Source organism: Cupressus sempervirens, chromosome 11 (genome assembly GCF_028749045.1).
Source record: "Cupressus sempervirens isolate cs-2001-9-10 chromosome 11, ASM2874904v1, whole genome shotgun sequence".
In the NCBI taxonomy this organism is placed as follows: Eukaryota; Viridiplantae; Streptophyta; class Pinopsida; order Cupressales; family Cupressaceae; genus Cupressus; species Cupressus sempervirens.
In genome coordinates, this window is record NC_143128.1 from 163,737,986 (window position 1) to 163,761,314 (window position 23,329).

At 37.6% G+C, this 23,329-nt stretch overlaps 1 protein-coding gene across 1 annotated transcript; it reads left to right on the plus strand.

The window, feature by feature from the left end:
• Positions 1 to 12,763: 12,763 nt before the first annotated feature.
• Positions 12,764 to 23,058, plus strand: GHR1 (Leucine-rich receptor-like protein kinase family protein). Its single transcript, XM_089809510.1, has 4 exons — positions 12,764 to 12,884; positions 13,145 to 15,840; positions 16,217 to 17,929; positions 22,344 to 23,058. The coding sequence occupies exons 2-4, from the start codon at positions 14,772 to 14,774 to the stop codon at positions 22,931 to 22,933; spliced, it is 3,372 nt and encodes a 1,123-aa protein (XP_089665636.1). The 5' UTR covers positions 12,764 to 12,884; positions 13,145 to 14,771; the 3' UTR covers positions 22,934 to 23,058.
• The last annotated feature ends 271 nt before the right edge of the window (positions 23,059 to 23,329 follow it).

A 23,329-nucleotide genomic window follows, 5' to 3' on the forward strand; every position in this document is an offset into this window, starting at 1 on the left:
GATCTACACCGAGACATAATAAACTACAACTTGTCCACTTAGTCTCCACTAAGGACATGAATAAAAGATGCATAGTATACATGATCTACACAAGGACATAGAATATATAATACTAACATGAAAATAAGAAATCATTGGATGACAAATCAACTCTCAAACAATCAAGACATGCAAGAAGAGAAAATGTAATATAAGATGCAATTACCAAGTTTCTTGATTGACCACTTTTCCAAGAGCACAAGTTTTAATGGAATCTGTCAAACATCTTGTTAGAACATGGGGAAGACAACAAGCCACACAATACACTAAAACCTCAAATTTGGATAGAAATTGACAAGATATAAAATCATCATTCAAGCATCAACATGTAAGTTTAAACTATGATAGCTATTACCCATAATGTTATCAATCCATTCTGATAGCATAGTCCTACCAATATCATGGAATACTACTAAATCTAACAATTCAGTCACGTTAGACATGGAAATTGATAAATTTGGAAGGCATGCAAATTGAGGGGCTCATGAAGAAAGACCAAAAATCGAAAGTGGAATCTTGTGACTCTAGGAGAACCCATTGGTTCTCGCATACATAACATCCCAATAATCCAATAGATCAAAATTACAAGCACATTGAAGCAAGAGACAATGAAAACACTAGGTTGAAGGGTTAAGCTTGGGTGCACACTCATGTGTCTAAAAAAACCTAGGAAAGAACCATGAGTTCTCTTGAGATTACAGTCACTTTAACTAATGTCATTAATCCACAAAATAATCAATTGTTAAAATGATAAGATTCTTAAATCTAAAAAATCATAATGTTGATTATATATAAGTCCAAGGGCAAGACTATCACTAGAGGGTATAAAAAAGCTCAGAAAAACAAAAAAAACTTCAAAATAATAATAATCTACGAGTACCTTTTGGCTTGAAATACGTCAACAAAGAAAGGAACCACTAAAATATACACATATCAATTGTAGCCACACACACTATATGTAGTCGAAACACATGCATGTAATAATCAAAGTATGCCTAATATAACAATGACATTCTAGTGACAAGATCAAACATATGTATTATAATTTCATGACATTGGCCATTTCATACTTAATCCTCTATGTACACTATAAGTAAATATTCATTTAAATTATCTATAGAAAAAAAAATCATTTTAATTAATTAATCGTTTTATGAAATTGAATCATATATCAATGAAAACTACAAATTAGGTATCTATATACATGATAAAGCTTGATACCATAGATAAACAATAATAACATCTAAACATGATAAATAATCATAGTCCAATGACCATTGACATATACCCCAATCAATTACTCAAAGATCTTGAAAAATCACAATAAGACATACATAATCAAAATATCCATAGATATAAAACAATCCAAGCACCATCAAATAAAAAAAATGCTATTAGAAATAAAATTAAAATGAACTATATTAACAATGCATCTCATAATTTCAATATCATAACATGAGAATAACTAAGAAGCATTATAAATGGATCAATCTTGGATCTAGATACCCAAGAGAAAGTAAGTCCACACAATTTAGAAAGATCAACAACTTGAATCAAGTAAGAAACAAGCTATATAACCATAGTTCTCAAAACTAAGCATAAGGAAAAAACAATTTGCTAATGCAATGTCACAAATCAAATCACCTTAAAGGTAACAACTTCTCACAAGTCCAACACAACCAGACAAATCAAATTATAATCCAATAACCACTAGCACATTTATCAGAGTAACCATCAAATCACATCACACACCATATAACCAATCACATAAGGCAACATGGAAGTATCCAAATCCATAACAAGACATCACAATAAATCTCGTCCAATTGTATAGATTAGAGTAACCATCAAATCACATCACACACCATATAACCAATCACATAAGGCAACAATGAAGTATCCAAATCCATAAAAAGGCATCACAATAAATCTTGTCCAATTGTATATATATACTAACCCAACATAATGTTGAAGTCATATCCATTAGGATGCCATGTAAGAAGTAGAAATAAGAGGCACTACAAGTTATAAATGTAGTAAAATTAAAAACCAAACTATTGTAAATGTTTTTCTTCTTAATATAAGCTGCCTGATGAAGAAAAGACATATGTTCTTTATATTTTCTTGGACAACATGAATTCCATCTTGAGAGCACATGGGCCACAAGAATTCCATCTAGAGGGTGCAAACGAGTTAACAATGGAAATGGTTTTAGTTGCAAGGGTATCTTTTTGCACTTTATCTGATGCAGGAGCATCCAGAGGTATAAGGGCAATCCTGTGTCACCCAAAAAAAATATACTTAGACTTAGTTTCTGTTTCATGTGTTTTCATTTTTGGATACCCATTTGGGTCAAATAAAGGTTCCAACTCTCACAGTTCCACTATCAATGTGTTTGAAAATCTCAAAAAAATAGGAGCATGTAATTGGGCCATCATTTTGGTGACCTAGAAGGTGTGAATTGGCCAGATGAATGTAATTGTGATTTAGAGCATTCCAGAAAAAGAATCAGGTCAAAAGGCCCCACGGTTTGAAAGTTATTACAATTTTTCGAGTTTTGGAGACCTCCTAAGAATGCTTCAAAGTCAGGTTAGGGGCATTAAATGACCTCAAAAAGGGTCAAAAAATGGGGGACGAGCAAAGCTGGTCCATAGGGCTATAGAGCGCTTCGAGAGCTTTTCAAAAATGTAAACGGTTCGTCAATCAGAGCTACGATTCAAAAGTTATGCCTCCCGAAAGTTCGGTTACCGTTTTTGGATTCTTCTAGATTTGCGCCGACTTCTACCGCAGCTTCCGGAACCTTCTATTTGGTCGGTGGGTGCCTACTAGCACTTTCTAGAATGTACTCCTAGTCCTTAACCCTTTGGGGTCTATTTAATGAGATTTTTGGCATTGTAAAAGGCAGTTCGGAGTGGGGTTTGAGAGGAGCTACTGACAGGAGAAATTATCTCCAGATTTATGCTATTGTAAGCCCTTAGGGCATGTTTTGAAGTTTATTTTCTCTATACTGTTTGTACTAGCTTATTTTCTCAGTGAATATAAGTTCCCCTTTTCTGTTGTGTCCATTATGTTCTTGGTTTGTGTCCCCATCAAGTGGTATCAAAGCCGATTTTCCTAAGTGTGTAGACAGAGCGCCGACTGTGAGGCAGTTTGCACCAGGACTGTGTGGTTGTGGGTTCGAGTTAGAAGATGCCTCCATGAAGAGAGCATGGCGAAAGGGCCAGAGCTATTAATCCTGAGGAGGTTAGAGCCCTCCAAAGGCAGGTACAAGCATTGCAAGAGGAGCTCCGTAGAGGAGCAAATGTTGCCGCAGGTGACGACAGTGAGGATGATAATGAAGAAGAAGTAATGGGACCAAAAGGGGAATTTGACGGGGAAGTTCTGAATCATGCAAAGGAAAGGCTTTTTAGGGCCATTACTAAGTTTGGGAAAAGACCCAAAATATGAAGTGGGTGTATTTTCAAGAAATCTGAAACCAGATGAGTTGATTGATTGGATCAATGAACTGGAAGAATACTTTGAGTATGAGGATATCAGGGACGTAGATAGAGTTAAGTTTGCAAAGGCCAAACTGAAAGGCCATGCCAAAATCTGGTGGCAAGAGGTTCAATTGGAAAGAAACAGAAGAGGAAAGGAGAAGATCACAAGGTGGGATCGCATGGTGGACAAATTGAAGAAGTAGTTCATTCCTGTGGACTACGAGCTTGATTTGTTTAAGAAGATGCATGGGTTAAAGCAAGCAGGAAGATCAGTCCAAGAATATACAGAGGAATTTTACCGACTCTTGATTAGAGCGGGGCATGCTGAAGCAAATAAGGAGAAGGTTGCTCGTTATATCAGTGGGTTGCGACCTAGCATCCAGGAAGAATTAAGTCTGGTAAGAATGACCAGCGTTGAAGAGGCATACCAATTTGCCCTACGAGTTGAAGAGAAGCTGAATAAAAGGTTTGAAGGAAGACAAAGAGGGCGCGGTCAAGGAGGAAGGGGAAGCGGTAGATCATCTAGAGGCCGCAATGAAACCCAAAAGAAAAATGAAGATGTGGGTACTAGCAGGAACCAGAGGAATGAGGGTTTCAACTGCTCCCATGATCAAGATTTTGGAAATCAGAGAGGAAGAGGTAGAGGATGTGGACAAGGAAGAGGAGGCTTCTGTGGTACCTGTTTCCATTGCAATGAAGAAGGTCATTGTGCCTTTGAATGCCCTCAACGACAAGGAAGGACAAATAGGAGAGCTGAGGGCCAAGCTAGGGTTGTTCATGTGGATGAAAATGCACAATCAGCACATTCAGAGGATGCAAAAAGAGGAGAGACCTTGGTAAATGAAAGAGTCCTACTAAGTGGTGAGATTGAACCAGGACAACGGAGGAGTTTGTTAAGTTCCAGATGCAAGTGTGAGGATAAATGTTGTGATGTGATCATTGATGGTGGTAGCACTGATAACTTGGTATCAAAAGAGATGGTCTCTAAGCTGAATCTCAAGAGGGAGAAACAGCCCCAGCCCTATCAGATTGCTTGGGTAAAAGATGATCATAAGGTCCTAGTAAGTGAACAATGTTTAGTGAAATTCAAAATTGGGAGTTACCATGATGAAGTTCTCTGTGATGTTATTTTGATGGATGTTTGCCATCTATTGTTGGGTAGACCATGGCAGTTTGATAGACATGCAGTACATGATGGGCATGCAAACACATACTCTTTGACAAAGGATGGAGTTCGCCACAAATTGAAGCCCATGAAAAAGGAAGGTGAAAAGGTATGTAGCAGTGCTAGGATTTGTCTTGTTGATGAAAGGAAGTTTTTAAATGGCATGAAACATCAGCATATGTGCTATGCTTTGATTCCTAGGAAAGATAAAGAAGGTAGTAGTGAAATACCACTTGAAGTTTTAGATTTACTAGGGGAGTTTGGAGATATTATCTCTGATAATGTTCCAGATGGATTGCCACCAGTAAGGCAAATCAGTCATTGGATAGATCTGATTCCAGGAGCTAGTTTGCCTAACAAAGCTGCTCACAGGATGACTCCTACTGAAACAGAGGAGCTAAATAGACAGGTTCAGGAGCTGTTGAGGAAGAGCTTGATTCGAGAGAGCCTGAGTCCATGTGCAGTACCTGCAGTACTTGCACCAAAGAAGGATGGAGAGTGGAGGATGTGTATAGATTCTCGAGCTATAAATAGGATAACCATCAAGTACCGATTTCCTTTGCCAAGGATGGATGATCTTATGGACTGCTTGAGTGGAGCTCAGTACTTCACAAAGATAGATCTGAAGAGTGGTTATCACTAGATACGGATTCGAGAAGGAGATGAGTGGAAAACAGCCTTCAAGACCAAGGAGGGGCTTTATGAGTGGTTAGTCATGCCCTTTGGATTGACGAACGCACCAAGCACCTTCATGCGGCTCATGAATGAGGTACTTAAGAAGTTCTTGGGAAAAAATGTTATTGTCTATTTGGATGATATTTTAATTTTCAGCAAGACTTTGGAAGAACATTTATTGTATATTCGTAGTGTCCTTGAAAGGCTAAGGGAAGAGAAACTGCTAATTAATCTGAAGAAGTGTATCTTTGCAAAAAGGGAGTTAGTCTATTTGGGGTTTGTTATATCACCCGAAGGTCTCAAAATGGATCCAGAGAAGGTAAAAGCCATCTTGGAATGGCCTACTCCAAGGTCTGTTACTGAGGTAAGATCATTTCATGGTCTAGTTAGTTTTTACAGGAAGTTTATTAAGAATTTCAGTGGCATATGTGCACCCCTAACTGATATAATAAGAGGGGATAGAAAAGAGTTCAAATGAACTGCAGCAGCTGCGAGAAGTTTTGAATTGCTCAAGAAGAAGGTGATAGAACAGCCTGTGTTGGCACTTCCAGATTTTAGAAAAGTGTTCCAGGTGGATTGTGATGCTAGTGGCAGCGCTATTGGGCCTGTATTAAGCCAAGAAGGTAAGCCTATTGCATATTTTAGTGAAAAATTGAATGATGCAAAGAAGAAGTATTATGTTTATGATCAAGAGTTCTATGCAATAGTTCAGGCCTTAGAGAAATGGAGGCATTATTTATTGCCAAAGGAATTTGTTTTGTATACTGATCATCAGGCATTACAGTACCTAAATAGCCAAGGTAAATTGAATCAGAGGCATATGAAGTGGGTAGAGTTCTTACAAAGCTATACATTTGTGTTGAAGCATAGAAGTGGAAAATCTAACAGGGTTGCAGATGCACTAAGTAGGAGACAATTGTTGCTTATAGTAATGCAGGTTGAAGTAGTTGGGTTTGATGAACTCAAGAATTTGTACCCCGAGGATCCTGATTTTGCTGATGCATGGAAAGCTTGTAAAGAACCTGTTGCTGTAGATAGAACCAAGTGGTTAGACTATTTGATTCAGGATGGCATGTTGTTCAAGGGTAGTCAGTTGTGCATTCCAAGGAGTTCTATGAGGGAAAATCTGATTAAGGAGAAACATAGTGGAGGGATGGTAGGACATTTTGGTCGAGATAAGACCATTGCCATTCTTAGAGAACATTATTTTTGGCCTCAAATTTCACAGGATGTGAAGAAGTTTGTATAGAGTTGCCAAGGGGTTTAGTCACAATACTGGCCTATATCAGCCATTGCCTGTTCCATCAAGGCCATGGGAGGACATAAGTATGGATTTTGTTCTTGGATTTCCGAGGACACAAAGGGGTAATGACTCAGTATTTGTGGTAGTTGATAGGTTCTCCAAAATGGCACATTTCATTCCATGCCACAAAACTCATGATGTTGTCCATATTGCAGACTTGTTCTTCAGAGAGGTGGCGAGACTACATGGTCTCCCAAGGAGTATAGTTTCTGACAGAGACACTAAATTTGTGGGGTATTTCTGGAGAACATTGTGGAAGAAGTTGAGAACAGACCTAAAATTCAGTTCCACGCATCACCCGCAGACTGATGGCTAAACAGAAGTGGTAAACAGAAGTTTGGGCAATTTGCTGAGATGTTTAGTTGGGGATAAGCCCAAGGGATGGGATTTGATTCTACCACAGACAGAGTTTTCTTATAATAACTTTGTAAATAGGAGTACTGAAAAATCACCATTCCAAATTGTATATGGGAGTAGCCTAAGGACTGCACCAGAGCTGAGGAAGATAGAACAAGGGGAGAGGACAAGTGCCGAAGCTGAGGAATTTGCTGAACATATCAAGCGTCTACATGAGGAGGTTCAGGCACACATTACCAAGATGAATCAAGAGTATAAAGCTAGGGCTGATCTAAGGAGAAGACATAAGGAATTCCAAGTAGGGGATCTAGTCATCGTGCACTTACGAAAAGAAAGATTTCCAACCGGTACTTACAACAAACTGAAAATGAAGAAATTTGGCCCCTGCAAAATTCTGAAGAAACATGACTCAGGAAATGCATATGAGGTGGAGCTGCCAGATGGTATTCACATTTCTCCCATTTTCAACATTGTAGATTTAACAGAGTATCATGATGATGGTGCAGATGAGGAGCTGGTGTTAGAGCCATGTCCAATTCCTGCTTCTAAGAAGGAGGAGATAGAAGACATTCTAGATCATCGTGTGGGTAGGAGTACCAGAAATAAGCAGTATGAAAAGTATTTGGTCAAATGGAAAGGACGACCGATCGAGGACTCAACTTGGATTTCAGTAGCTGAGGTTTCCCATTTGGGATTTCCTCTACCATTCATAAAGTGACAGGGTCACTTTTCAATCTACCCTGGGTGTCTGATGCAGGAGCATCCAGAGGTATAAGGGCAATCCTGTGTCACCCAAAAAAAATATACTTAGACTTAGTTTCTGTTTCATGTGTTTTCATTTTTGGATACCCATTTGGGTCAAATAAAGGTTCCAACTCTCACAGTTCCACTATCAGTGTGTTTGAAAATCTTGAAAAAATAGGAGCATGTAATTGGGCCATCATTTTGGTGACCTAGAAGGTGTGAATTGGCCAGATGAATGTAATTGTGATTTAGAGCATTCCAGAAAAAGAAGCAGGTCAAAAGGCCCACGGTTTGAAAGTTATTGCAGTTTTTCAGGTTTTGGAGACCTCCTAAGAATGCTTCAAAGTCAGGTTAGGGGCATTAAATGACCTCAAAAAGGGTCAAAAAATGAGGGACGAGCGAAGCTAGTCCATAGGGCTATAGAGCGCTTCGAGAGCTTTTCGGAAATGTAAATGGTTCGTCAATCGGAGCTACGATTCAAAAGTTATGCCTCCCGGAAGTTCGGTTACCGTTTCTGGATTCTTCTAGATTTGCGCCGACTTCTACCGCAGCTTCCGAAACCTTCTATTCGGTCGGTGGGTGCCTACTAGCACTTTCTAGAATGTACTCCTAGTCCTTAACCCTCTGGGGTCTATTTAAAGAGATTTTTGGCATTGTAAAAGGCAGTTCGGAGTGGGGTTTGAGAGGAGGTACTGATAGGAGAAATTATCTCTAGATTTATGCTATTGTAAGCCCTTAGGGCATGTTTTGAAGTTTATTTTCTCTATACTGTTTGTACTAGCTTATTTTCTCAGTGAATATAATTTCCCCTTTTTTGTTGTGTCCATTCTGTTCTTGGTTTGTGTCCCCATCATTATCCCTAATTATTGCAAAGCTTGGGGCTTCTAATACATAATGAGAAGAATACCCCACACTCCATAGCAAACGACAATAGCCTATATATGGACCCTAATTTTGCAATGAAAAATTGAAGTAATTGTTCAGTGATTTGGTATTTTGTTGTGATAATTGTTCTATTTAAGTTATTATGTTGGATCAATGTAATTATTAGTAGTGTGGTATTTTAGATGAATATTGTAAGATTCAAAAATAATATATTGGTAATTTTTTTAATAACTTATAGTATATGAAGACTAGCGAATGAGTTTTTAGATTTAATTATAGAAATTTAATTTATGCCATTAAGTTTGTTCCTAGACTAGCATACCAACTTAAATTTCTTGAAGTTTGTAAAGCCTTTTAAAAAATCCATTATCTGTATATCCATAAATCATTGTGATTTGTGACTTTGTTTTTTTCATTGCTTCAAATAGTTCATATACCTTGCCTATTATTAAAACTCTAATTTTCCCTTCCATTATGCTTTGATGAATCTCTATGGTCTATTTCCAATCTTTGTTTTAGCATAAGTTGGGATCACACTAGAAAATACAACTTATTGGGAAAGTTTGGATTTAAATATAAATAGAATGATAATATATATTTTTATCATATTTTATACAATAGAAAATATTAACGTTATAGTTTAATTAATAATGCTAAGAAGAGCGTCATGGATAGCTACAAGACCACTAAATGACTCTACCATGAAATCCTCAAGCTTAAACACACACTCAACGTGTTGGAAAGGGAAACTTATAGCCTTAGGAATAGGGTTAATGAAGATGAGCTTAACATGGAGAAGAAAATGGACACTTTCAATACTTATTCCCTTGAGATGGTGAATACCTTGCAAGGCATTGCCGAGCAAAATATTAACATTCTTAAGGAAAATGAGAGCATCAAATGGTTCATCCACCTTGGGGATGATCCGAATATTGGCAAAGAACAGGAATATGACATCATCCCAAAAGACAAGCCTCTAGATGAAGGTGCAAGGAAACGAACCAGGGCCAACACTAGTAAGAAAGATACACCGGCCCCTAAGCAGGAGCCTTTGGAGATGACTGAGGAGGTGGGCAAGCTATTTGAGCTTGAAATCAATGCTGTTGAGATGCTCAAAGACATCGTCTAATGTGTCGTGGCCTTTGGCAGCCTGTCTCGGTTTTTTGGTGCTTCTCCCTAGTTTTTTCATGTTTATAGTTTTAGGTAGTTGTTGTTTTTCTTTCAGGCACTTGGTTGCCTTTTTCGTTTAAACTGTTGACTGTATTAACTATGTATGGGGTTTCAGGGCCCTTTTAAAGCATGTTTTCCTTAATCAAAAATATTATAGTTTAATTATTACTATTATTATTTTGATAGGTAAAAAGGCAAAAGTCATATTATGTTTTTGAATTAAAAGCAACCAAAACTAGGGGGCTGGCCCTTTAACAATCAAACTGGCCAACTACCAGCAGATAAACATGAACTAAAACTACCCTCTACCACTTAAAAAAACAAAAACAAGGTTCTGATCCATAATTAAAAGAGTATTAGCAGGCTTAACATACATACTGCCTATTTAAAAACTATAAAAACTATAGTAATATATAAACAAAGGCATGACAACCTTAAACCCCATCAAGTTCAAAGACCAACAGATTAACAACATAAAAAAATAAAAAATAAAAATAAAAATAAAATAAAAACTATTAAGGCTTCTTAGCCTCTTTCTTCCCTAGGAGGATGTTAGCCCAATCTTCCGCAAGGAAGTCAAACAACATTTTTGTATCCTCCTTTGCCAGGTCCCCCTCCGAGTCCTTGAGTAGGTTTAGTGTGGTGGCAGCATCATGTGTCACTTTGACACTGAACTTTGTCAGTAGTTGCATTCTCTCCTCCAACGTATGAATTCTTTCCCAGATCTCACTGTCAGCCTTCTTCATGATCTCCACATTGACCTCCTACATGTCACCAGGAAAACCATCCACTTGCATCATAGTAACTTCCTGCTCAATTGGGGAGTTAGCATTATCCTTGGAAAAAGCCTTAACAAAGGAGGAAATTGTTATGGGGGAGGGAGCTCTGTCCAATGTATCAAGGAACCAGTCCCTCGTTAAGTCCACACATCCCAGCCTGATGGTTGCTGAAACATGTGACACCTCCCCTTTCTCTCTCCTTCAACCCCTCATCCGAGCTAGACCAAGAAGAATCTGAGATCTCCTTTTCCTCCTCCTCCATTCTCCCTTCTCCAAAGGTCGAAGCCTTCTCCTTCATTCTCCGTTTGGGAAGGCCCGTGTCTTCCAAATCTGTCTCCTCCTCTAGCAAGGCCCCTTCTTTCAATTTCCTTTTAGCATTAGATTTTGCTAACCTTCCCAACCTCCTCCTCCCCGCTCTTCCCCCCTCCTCCGACTCCATCGGTTCTTTCTCTTTCCCTTTATCCTGTCTCCCTTTTTTCCCTTTATAAGTCATATTATGTTAATAAAATAAAGATTACAAAGACTCCATTCAAGTAGGCACTAGTAGGAAAGAATGAAGAAGAAAACCTACAGTCTAGTACATGAATACAAATTTAAAAAGGGCATACACCAGTTTCATAATAATGAGTAAATCCTTCTTTCCATTTGAACCATTGCCAAAATATTTTCATTTGAACAATGAAAAGAAAAAATACCATTGGAAAAAAACAACAAAAATAATAAGAAAAAAGAAATGAATAAATATTAATTTAATTTAATAGAAAACTTTGCACAAACTATAATATAAACATAAGTTAAGGGGTTCCCAAAATCTGAATTAATGTGAAAAAACAAGTGGAAACATTACTCTCTTTCCTTAACCACAATGAATAATATAAACTCATTAATTGAATAATAATAATTTTTCATATATATATATATATATATATATATATGTGGAGGGTTTAGACTTGCGAGGTAGCCGAGCGAAGCACAAAGCCTGTGAGCTACCAACCAGTGAAGGCCACCACATAGACTTTTTAGGAATCCGATATGAGCCCACTCATACCTGAAACCTCTTCAGCTTAGAGCCAAAGACTGAAGGACATCCACACCATCAAAATTTATAATTTATATATACAACATTACACTTAATATTTTTAATACCACCTTTAGTTTTTTAACCCTCCTTGCAATATTAATTTTGTTTGGAATTCACCTATTAATCTTTCACCAAAATCCCTTGCCTCTATTTATTGTTCTTTTGCCCAACTCCAAGGAGAGTTCCTTTTCAATGGGGCTATTCATTGCATCCTTGCTTTTCTCTACATACTCATAATGTGAGCAATAAGTTTGTTAGGTCCTACTTACACTACTCCATAAGGTCCACTTTGCACATGCTGACCAACCATCATAAAAAACTCAAATATACGTAAAAGACCATCAATATGGAGAGCAAGGGAACAAACTAAGCTCATTAAAAAGGTGGTACAAAAGCCAATTGGAACTTTTTAAGGCAAATGAAGTTTCTCAATCCATTTCCAATTATTACCTTTGTTTGTATTTGCACGTTATTAAGGAGAAATTTAACATTCTCATCATAGTTATTTAATATTTTTTGGGGTCCACATTTACCTGGATTACCAACTATTCATAATTCATAATGTCCACTTTGGCGAAAGTTCCAAAGGATTCAAGTACAACAATAAATGAGGTTTCTTATTTTAATCGGTAAATCACTTGGCGGCAATTATTTTAGTCGGTAAGTCACTTGACGGCAATTATTTTAATCGGAATTATTTTGTCAGCGACTGTCTACGGTATCCCATGCATATGCTTTGCAATATTCAATTGGCAAAACCTCTGAGGATTTTGCAGACCCAAAAATAAAATAAAATAAAAATTATTTTTATTTCCTTTCTGCATGCACAACAGTTGAGGTACTAGAAATAATAACAGTGGACTGGAATATGAAACCCTAGTTTTATTTGTTTTAAATGTTTGGAAGATCTGGAGTGGATTGCAGCTGTGGCTCTGCAATGGTGGCAGTCACGTCTCGTCTGCCATTAAAGAGCTGTTTCCAGTGACAGTTTTCAATCGCTTTCCATACGGAATTTGGCTTTTTAAGGTACGCTTTAGTGCTTTTTTTAAAATCTGGAAATGGATGGATGTTGAGTTGAATAATGAAGTGAAGAATGACGGGGCTTTAGAGTAGAAAATGAGATTAGTTAAAGTTGTTCCTGTTGGAATATGTGCATTTTAGTTGCTTGCCTGAAAGAACTGTTTGAGAGCAAATGGAGTGAAGAATGGTAAGGTTTTAGTAAGAATATTGCTTTTTATGTCGGGAAAATATATGCATTTTGATTTATATCTGAAACTCGTGCTTGAACGCTAGTGATGTAAAGAATAGTGTTCATTTTATGCGATATTTCAGACTTCTCATATAAGAAAGCCGTGTAATAAATGTTTTAAGAGTAAATATTGGAAATAATAGTTTGGTTCTGGTTTGAGATAGCAGAGTTTTAAAGTTGTTGGCGTCTGAAATGAATGTGTTTTTCCTGTTTCTCAGAAGCCAGTATTTGAGAGCAAATGTTGGGAAGAAGAATGAGGATTTATTGTAGAACAACAGATATTGTTCGTGTCCGAAACAAAGTCCCCATTATTTCCGTGAAAGGGAGTGTTTAGGACCAGAAAAAGTGGGAAGAATAACGAGGACACAGTTGACTGTATGTATTTCCAGTTGGTTATATCTGGAATGTATGCATTTTTATGATTTTTTTGAAAGAAGCATTTGAAGAGCAAGTGGTGTGAAGGATGGAGCGATTTTGATTAAAACAGCAGATATCTTAAGCATTTTGAGTCCGGAAATGTGTGCATTAAGGATTTGAAACGAAAGTTATACGAAAGTCGACACGCATTTGGATAAAGAGTCTTTGAGGCAAAGTATGCAAAGAACAGTGAGAATTAATTCTAGAAGATTGGCTATTGCAATTATTTATGGAATATGCGTGTTAAGAGACGAAATGGACAAGAAAATCAAGGTAAATTTTCATCGCTTTCTCTGAAAAAAAAATGTTTCGAGAGCACATAATTCAAATAGTGTGGAGTTCCTCCAAATCGATACTTATTTCAAGTCCTGAAAGTCCAAAATAAGTTGTTTCAAATTTTAGAAGTATGATTTGCTGGGAAAAGAGCATTTTTGAGCTCCAGGCCTGTGATATCCGGTATTTGGCCAGCTTTGAGGGTTGAAGTGTTTGCATTGTTACCAGAAGCTGGCGAGTTAGAAATTTGTTGAGGAAACAATAGCTGGCTTTACAAATCCAGAAACTTTTCCACGAGAATATCTTTGGGAGAGAAGTTTATGAATTCTCCTTCGGGTTTCCGAACTAGGAAAATCACCCAGTTACAACCATGTATGGTGCACTAGGGGCGTTGAAACTGTTTTATCATGTTCCGAGCTTTATAACGAGTAGTAGTTGGGTAGGATGTTACTGGTGAGTGTACAGAGAGTGTTTGGCCAGGATGTTGTACCAGAATATTTATGAAGATGCCCAGCTCAGCTGCACGTAAAAGAATGCCTCAAACTAAGTACATTTGACTGCTTAGTATTGTCTTTGACCAATTACATTTTTACTGGTTAGTTTGCATTCTCACTAAGTTATATTAGTGGCGAGGCTCTATTTATATGCATAATTTGATTTTGAGAGGCTTAGGTCTCAAAGGCTAAACACGGCTTATTGGGTAACTCAAGTTAAAAGCTTGGCTGGGGAGAAATTTGGCAGTAGGGGAAATACAGTATCGTCTTTCACCAATCACATTGTGACTGGCTAGTTTGCAATATTCATTGAATCACAGCGAGCTTATATTTATGTAGGAAATGATTCTGAGTTGAGTGTGGGTTGAGGGCTCAAAGGCTAAATCGGGCTTCTTTTGAAACTCAAGTTTAATCGTTGGCTGGGGAAAAACTCTCCAGCAGGGGAAATACAGTAAGTACTGACAGGCATGTGATCCCTATGATTTGAACTATCTTTAATGGTAGGAGGTTCCTGCTAATGGCCAAAAATCCAATATAGCGTCATTTTTAACTGGGCCTTGATCACAAATTTTGTTGGTCGTCCTGCTAATATTTAAGGTCAAGTTGGCCTTCCAATGCTGTAAATGTGAAAAATTGTCAGGTATCTGTGATACTGGACAGCATGAATACTTTAACACTACTGGGGATTGCGGCTTTTGTTTTCTGCTTTGGGCTTGGGATAGCTCAAGTCCTTTCAGAGGATGCACTGGTGCTTCTTGAATTTAAAAAAGGTATCCGCAAGGATCCTTTGGGGCATGTTCACTCGTGGGATGAAAAGTCTGTGGCCTTGAACGGCTGTCCAACATCATGGTACGGAGTTGTGTGCAGTGATGGGTTCATCACTAGAATTGATCTCAGCTCACTGAATATTGCAGGAGAGATTAAGATTGGAATTTTCAGCAAGCTTAAGAGGCTGCAGAATTTGTCACTGTTTAATAATTCTCTTACAGGGAATCTCTCTGGAGAATTGGGGACTTTAGGATCTATTCAATATATTGATCTATCTGACAATTTGTTTTATGGGTCTATACCAGGGGAAATTGGTAGCTTGCAAAATCTTCAGAATTTGTCTTTTGCTGGCAACAAATTTACCGGAGTGATTCCCAATTCGGTGGGTGCAATGAGCTCACTTCTAAATCTTGATTTGAGCCGAAATTCATTGAATGGGCAGATACCAACTACTATGTCAAACTTGCAGCATTTAGTGTCTCTCAACTTATCATTGAACAATCTTAGTGGAGGCATTCCCGCGGGTTTGGAGAAGTTTTTGAATTTGAAGAACTTGGATTTCCATCAAAATCAGCTATCTGGACATGTTGAAAGTTCTTTAATGCTTTTAATGAGTGCAGAGTACATTGATCTGAGCTGCAACTTGTTTTCAGGACAGCTTCCTTGGAAAATGCAAATCATAGCCAGCTTAACACAGTCACTCCGGTATTTGAATCTCAGCCACAATAGATTTACTGGACTGTTACAATCTGATGATAGCATACCTTTGTTTGACAGCCTAAAGGTTCTAGATATAAGTAGCAATCAGCTTACTGGGGAACTTCCTGCTTTTCATTTTGTTTATGCACTTGAGGTTTTGCGCTTGAGCAATAACCAATTTTCTGGCTTTGTACCATTTACACTTTTGGCACAAGATTCTTCGGTCTTAGTTGAATTGGATCTTAGCTGCAACAATCTTTCAGGTAATGTACTAGTCAGCCATTATACTGCCCTTGTACGAAGACATATCTTTCCACAGCATTAACATTGTATTTTCCTGTCTATTGATCTGTTTAGATGTTCAGTTTTGGGATTTGGACTGATTATGATGGAATAAGGCATATTTTAAATATGCATTTAGTTTCCAGCGTGTATTCTCAATGCATGCACTTTAATCTTTTTATTTGCTAATTGGGTACTGCTTCCTCATTAGTGTACATTACGAGCTTAGTTTTTTAATGAATTTCTGCACCCTGAAGTTTCTCTTGGTTAAGGGATCTAAGAATGGCACATGGCATATGACACATGCTTTCACTGAAATATTCTGTTGGCCATATAATTTTTCCTTTTCTTTTGCAGGCCCACTTGGTGTAATTACATCAACCACTCTGAGAATTCTAAATATTTCATCAAATTCTCTCTCTGGTTCGCTGCCCAGCAAAACAGGGACTTGTGCAGTGATGGATCTAAGTAATAATGAGTTTACCGGAGACTTAACTGTGATGCAGACCTGGGGAAATTCTATGCAAGTCCTTGATTTGAGCCTTAATCAGATTTCGGGATCAATACCCAATGAAACATCTCAGTTTCTGAGACTGACTCATCTAAATCTCTCACACAATGCATTAGTTGGTCCCCTCCCATTCATACTTGGAACATATCCCAAGCTTAATGTGCTTGACCTTAGCTTCAATCATCTAAATGGATTACTTCTGACTAGCCTTTTTAGTTCATCTACGTTGGCAGTTTTACACTTGGCTAGCAATCATTTCACAGGAACTATTCCACTGCAGAAAATGCTCCCTGTCAGTCCAGCATCATCATTTTCATATACACCATATTTACAATATTCACGACTAGATTCACTGGATCTTTCAAGCAACCAATTGAATGGCTCCATTCCTGCAGATATTGGCTTCTTGGAAAGCCTCGGGGAACTAGATCTCCATGGAAACAATTTCCTAGGATCAATACCATCTGAAATAAGCAAGCTCGGTAATTTGTCATACCTCGATCTCTCTGTTAATCATTTGGCAGGGCACATACCTCCTAATCTTCCAAACAGCTTGAAAGGACTAAATCTTTCCCTCAATAATTTAGAAGGAATAGTTCCTCAGAATTTGAGAAGGTTCCCTGAGTTATCCTTTCATCCCGGCAATGCTCAATTAATTTATCCTCATATTGCTTCTCCTTCTAATGGTGTTCCAAACAGAGAGTTCAATAGAAGCCATGCTAAAGGCCTTAAGCCCCTTCATAAGGCTTTGATCATTGGAGGGTGTGCTGCTGGTGCTGCAATTCTCATTACTCTAGCTCTTTTCTTGCACCATAGAAGAGTTTCAAATTCTCAGGACCTCCTGGAACATCCTGAACATAATAAGCAAGTTACTCGAGCAGACGACAGTAAGGGTAGCACCTCCTCTGCTCGGTATTTTGACTCTTTCAAGAGTGCTGATATGACAGAACCTGCATCAGTAAGCTTTTCTGTTGATGACCACATTGCTTCCAAAAAAGAATCTCCAGTTTCTGCACGGAAGGCATTCTCTTCTGAACCAGCTTTACGGTGGGCTTCAGATGTTAAATTAGAAGGTGTGGACTCTGCAAAGCTAATTGGTTCGGCTCTTTCTCCACCAAAGATTAAGTGGTCCTCACCTGGTTCCAATAGTCACTTCTCATCATCTCCACGGTCTGAAGATTCATTCACACCTGACCATCCTGTTATATTGAAGGTCCGGTCACCAGATCGCTTGGCAGGGGACCTCTATATTCTGGATCAGCATTTGGGTTTAACAGCTGAGGAGCTGTCACGTGCACCTGCTGAGGTTCTGGGTAGAAGCAGCCATGGCACTTCTTACAAAGCAACACTTGACAATGGCCATTTGCTGAGAGTGAAATGGCTGAGGGAAGGCTTGGCAAAGTGCAGAAAAGATTTCACAAGGGAGGCAAAGAAATTTGGTAACATAAAACATCCAAATATAATCTCTTTGAGAGGATATTATTGGGGACCTAGTGAGCATGAAAAGCTAATTCTATCTGATTTTGTGGCTTCAGGCAGTCTAGCAAGTCATATGTATGGTAAGAGATCCTCCCATATTTATATCCTGATAACTATAGCTCTTTATGAATGTTTCTTTGCTTTGTGGGAGTAGAGTGTTGAACTTAATTCTTTAAATTGTTTATTCTTAGTTTCTTAATTCTATCTGATTTTGTGGCTTCAGGCAGTCTAGCAAGTCATATGTATGGTAAGACATACTCCCATATTTATATGCTGATAACCATAGCTCTTTATGAATGTTTCTTTGCTTTGTGGGAGAAGAGTGTTGAACTTAATTCTTTAAATTGTTTATTCTTAGTTTCTTACCCCTTACAAATTTGTCTTTTTCATAAAGTTCATATCTGCAATGTGGTTTTTTTATGGACGATCAGTTGGGTAGTATCTGTATGGCATTGTCGACCATTTTGGAAGTGTTAACATTCTTAAGGCAGTTAAGTTTACATCAGGAGCAACCCTGAAGGACTATATCATTTGGAAGTCAAATTTGTTCAACTTCTCCATAGCCTTCAGGCCCTCAAGGAAATGAACAGAATTTTAATCCCTGGCCATTTGAAACTGTTGGTTATAACATATGACTATTTCTATTGCTTGTTACGTTTCTTTGCTTCAATGCTTTGAATTTCTCATGTTGCCTGTGCATTGAGATGTACTATAATTATTTAGGTTTATTGTACTGTATGAAGGACTGTGTGTAATTTTAATTTCATAAAATTGCTTAAACATATTACTGAATAAGGAACACACATCTTGTTTGGTTTCTTTGGTAGTACTTGAAGGATCTCTAGTTTAAAATAATATATTATTAAATAAAGGTCTCAAAGCACAATCAATGTCTCATCAGTTGCAAGATACAACGACATATGTTTTTGAACAATATTAAAGAAGCATCTATGTGGATCTGGTTTAAGTAATTCAACTACAGTAGAGATTATATCTCAATCTTGAAAACTGTTGGTCAACTATGGGCCATAGTTGTCTTTTGGTTTCTTGACACAATGGCGGTCTCATCTGTATCTTGTCAATCAAGCAAGTAGATGCACACCTTTTACTAATCTCCACTCAAGATGGTTGCAATTTAGGGGATCATATATTAGATTGGCCTATAATCCTTGTCAAGGTATGCCAAGATACAAATAAGTATTACTTGAGCTTACACCAGATATTTGAATACCAATGAAGAAAAATGATTGATGGGCATTGAAACTAGATATTTCGAAACATAGTGCCAACAGAAATGAAATTGAGCCATGTTTAAGTTCCAGCAATGTCGACTTTTATAACTCCTACTCTTTATAAAAGCAAGTTATGGCCAATCTGAACTTCAGATTCTTACTGCAAACTAAACTACTAGAGATACTGGCCTTCAACAGAATTGCAGGGTAGAGATGAGTTTTATTTTGATTTCTTGCTACTGAATTTCTGGATTGTAGAAATTGATACACATGGTAAATGCAAGTTTAGCTTTTGAAGTTTGAACGCTCAAGACTCCAAGAGTAATGAAGAGAGGATTTAGGGTCTGCCTCTACAATTGGTATAGTTTATTATGCTTCATTGCTTCATATTCAGGGTAAGGTTATTCCAAGGTGACAATTGCAGCTACTTGCCTTGTGGATGGTTGGTTTGTTGTCAGTTGTCCAAGTTTTCTTTTGCATATATTTGCCTATTTGTATGGTATCTCGGAAAATCTTTGTCTTTGCTGTGGTTATTTTGACAAGAGCCTAACTTGAGTCAGTGACAAAACTAGCCCTTGTGCCATCTGCTGATTCCATGTACTATGTACTGATGTATGCCAATTCAGAACCCGAGCTTGTTTTCAATTTATTCCCAAGTTTAGCACTTTAATTAAAGTGATCGTATTCAACATCAATGCCACACATTGGTGAATGGGGAGAACAAGATAATGTGAAAGACAGCAAAACTGTCAAGTAGCAATGGTTGACAATAGTTTGAACAAGGAACAACGAGACACAACAAGATCAAGGAAATTGAGTAGCTTGATTAATATAAAAACACATTTGTGCGGAGGGATGGATTGGATCGAGTATGAGTATTTGCTTTAAAACCTTGCTTATAAAAAGAGAGTTTTATTCAATCTCATGGCCAGACAGCCATCCCGATTCTACCAGACAAACCATATGGAGCTCCAAATCAACTTGCAGAGCAGTGACAAAGTTGCATCCTTGTGAGATAATGACCTAATTTATTCCGACATGGAAAATAGATCAATATTCTTACTTATGAATGAGAAATAAAGATGCCTGTGCTTGCGTAGGCATGTGCTTATGTGTGAGAATGTGCCTTGTATGAGCGTGCGTTGTGTTTAAGCATCTCTATGTATGCATTTTCCTGTGTGCTTGTGAGAAAATATGATTCAATTTTAAAAATATCTTCAAATTTCTTGAAAATAATATATCAAATGTTAAATCAGCTGCATGCTACTGCTTTGGTGGTATGGTGGTGTGCCATCTATGGCACCTGGTAGCTTTAATGAATTGTTCTATCTCAACTTTGGTAGAATGATAGAATCTCTTCTCAACTAATTAAATCCTGAATTTGCAACCTCTGAAAAAGGTAATGGTCAAACAAGGATTATAACACTCTAAACAGGTCAGATGTGAGAAGCATTATTGGTGCTCACTGCTCAGTTTAATTCTGGTCTTTATGAAACTATTGGTTTATGGATAAATAGAGGAGTGCATTGAAGATGAGTCATTCAAATTTCATAAAGCCTCCCCAAGATTGTTTCGCAAAACTTCATTGGTTTTAATAGATTTATTCTCGTCACTTCCATCTATGTGCATGGTCATCTTATCAATTAGCAGTGGATATTATTGCTTTTCTCAAATCTATATGCTCATTTACTTTAAAATGACATTCCATGAGTTTACTATAGCCCATTCTTCTTTCTCTTTGAAATACGGTGCTTGTCCCCTTAAACCAGCTTTAAAAATAATTCCTACAAAAGATTGTGCATTAAAACATGATGCTTTGTTGCTGAAACTAGCATGTGATTTTATTATCTATTTATACAAGTTAGGCTGTGATTTCTTTGTCAATGTACTGTTGAATTTCCCTTGAATGATATTTCTTTTTCTTTGATATATCTACAATATTTTTACTTCCTCCCTGCACCAGGCTAACCTTTAGCTATCTTGAGACTCTTGCATCCTGTGTTGGGCCTCTGATATAATCCAGTTATCCATTTTGAGACTTTTGCATCCTATGTTGAACATATCATATTAATCCTCAATTTTGTGCTTCTCTTGTACCTGGTAGACCTGTGTGCATGCATATGAATGTACATGTTTTATCCAAATCTACCTGTGTTTTTTCTAGAAACTTATCTGGTACGCAATGGATCACAGCATGATCTCCAAGAATTAGTGCAGTCCATAAGATGCTGTAACAGAATGTTCTTAACTTTGATGTTTCAACTTCAATTTCAAATGTACGTGGCATACAATAATGCCCACTAATATTTGGTTTTGTGTTGATGTCTATTATCCTGATCACAGTTGCTGATGTTGTCTATATAGACTATATGTATTTTGATGGAATCGTATTTTGAAAAGTGCTTGATTATTTTAGACTGTTGGAGCTTTCTTCTCCGAATTGTGCAATTCTGCATGTACATGTGAGCATTCCCAGTTTTTCTTTTATTGACCCCATGGATGGTACATGGGTTCAGGTTTATGCATTTTGGTTTGTTCAAGGATTCCGATCACAACAGATAACAAACATAATAGCCCTGGTTGATCTTACAGAAACATAGTCAAGGGTGGCCATCTAAATGGTTCTCTCATTTTCATTAGCACTTGCCATAAATTTTTCCTAGTGCTTTCATTTCTATGGTTACTGTGTAGTCAATGATTTGAATGTTACAGTCTCTGTGTAAATGCTTGGATATGTAAATGGGGGACGAGCACCATTTTGACTCAAACTACATTAAAACAGTCAATATGCAGCAAATACATTAATGCAGACTGCATTGCCTGTTCTATTTTACGCATCTTGTACCACATATGCCTTCACAATCTAGGCAAATGTTTTTGATTGGACCTTCTCCAGTGAAGTAATGTTCATTTCTTCTGTACAGAGATTTTCCAAACAATGGCATTCAAGTTCCTTATAAAAATTGGTAAAAGCTTTGTGCTTATGCTTACTGCTTGTACCTCTTAATATATGCAGCCGTCAAAAATTAGTTTGCTTTTGGAAAATAAGTGCTGGAGTTTGAAGGTGATCTGGACAAAATAGAGTTAATTGACTGTCATAGAGTTGTCAGAATATAGAAGACTATTTTGAAGATTTATGAAAACTAAACTTACATTGGAATATGGTCATGAATATAGAGACAAAATCTGTGGAGTCTGTACAAATGTACTCTTTTTGATGAACTCATCATAACATTCATATTTGCTTTTGTTTCATTTTCAGACAGATCTGGTAGGACAATTTCACCCTTGTCTTGGGGTCAGCGTCTAAAAATTGCTGTAGATATTGTGCGGGGTTTAAACTATCTGCATTGTGAGAGATTCTTGCCTCATGGCAATCTCAAAGCAGCAAACATCTTGCTAGATGGCCCTGATCTGACTGGGCGACTTTCTGATTATGGTCTGCATCGGCTGATGACGCAAACAGGAACAACAGAGCAGTTACTAAATGCAGGCGTCCTGGGATACCGGGCTCCAGAACTGGCCTCTGCAAAGAAACCAAGCCCCTCATGCAAGGCTGACATGTATGCTTTTGGGGTGATACTGTTGGAGATTTTGACAGGAAGGAGTGCAGGTGACATCATATCAGGTGATATGGGGCTAGTTGATCTTACAGATTGGGTGAGGCTATTAGCAACTGAAGGACGAGGAGCTGAGTGTTTTGATCCGGCTCTCTTGGTGACTGAAGGGGTTCAAGCTCCTCCAAAAGGAATGGATGATATGCTATCTATTGCTCTTAAGTGCATCCACCCTGTATCTGATAGACCCAACATTAAGACTGTTTATGAAGATCTAACTTCTATATTGGCCTGAGATCTTACATCTCGTAAGATCATTTTAGGCTTCTATACATGCGTTGTTAAAGTATGATTGTGAGTCTGTTTCAACGACTCAAAAAAGAACTTAAATGAATATGAAGAAGATTTTCTGATTTGCCATATCCGTGTCACTTCCTATAGTCTGGAGTACAAGAAAGTTTGCATACTTAAATAATAGTTACTTCTAGTTTCTTCACTCAAGTCTAGCTTTGGCATTTGTTCAATTTTTTGGAGCCCATTTAATTTAGATCCTATAATTCTTCTGTTTGCAAGTTTAGTAGCCATGTTTAATCTCAAATCAATAAATCAATCCTAACATTTGTGTTTCAAGAAGTTTTTGATTCAAGCTTTTTGATACTGGAATGTATAAGAATAACAAAGAAAGCTCTAC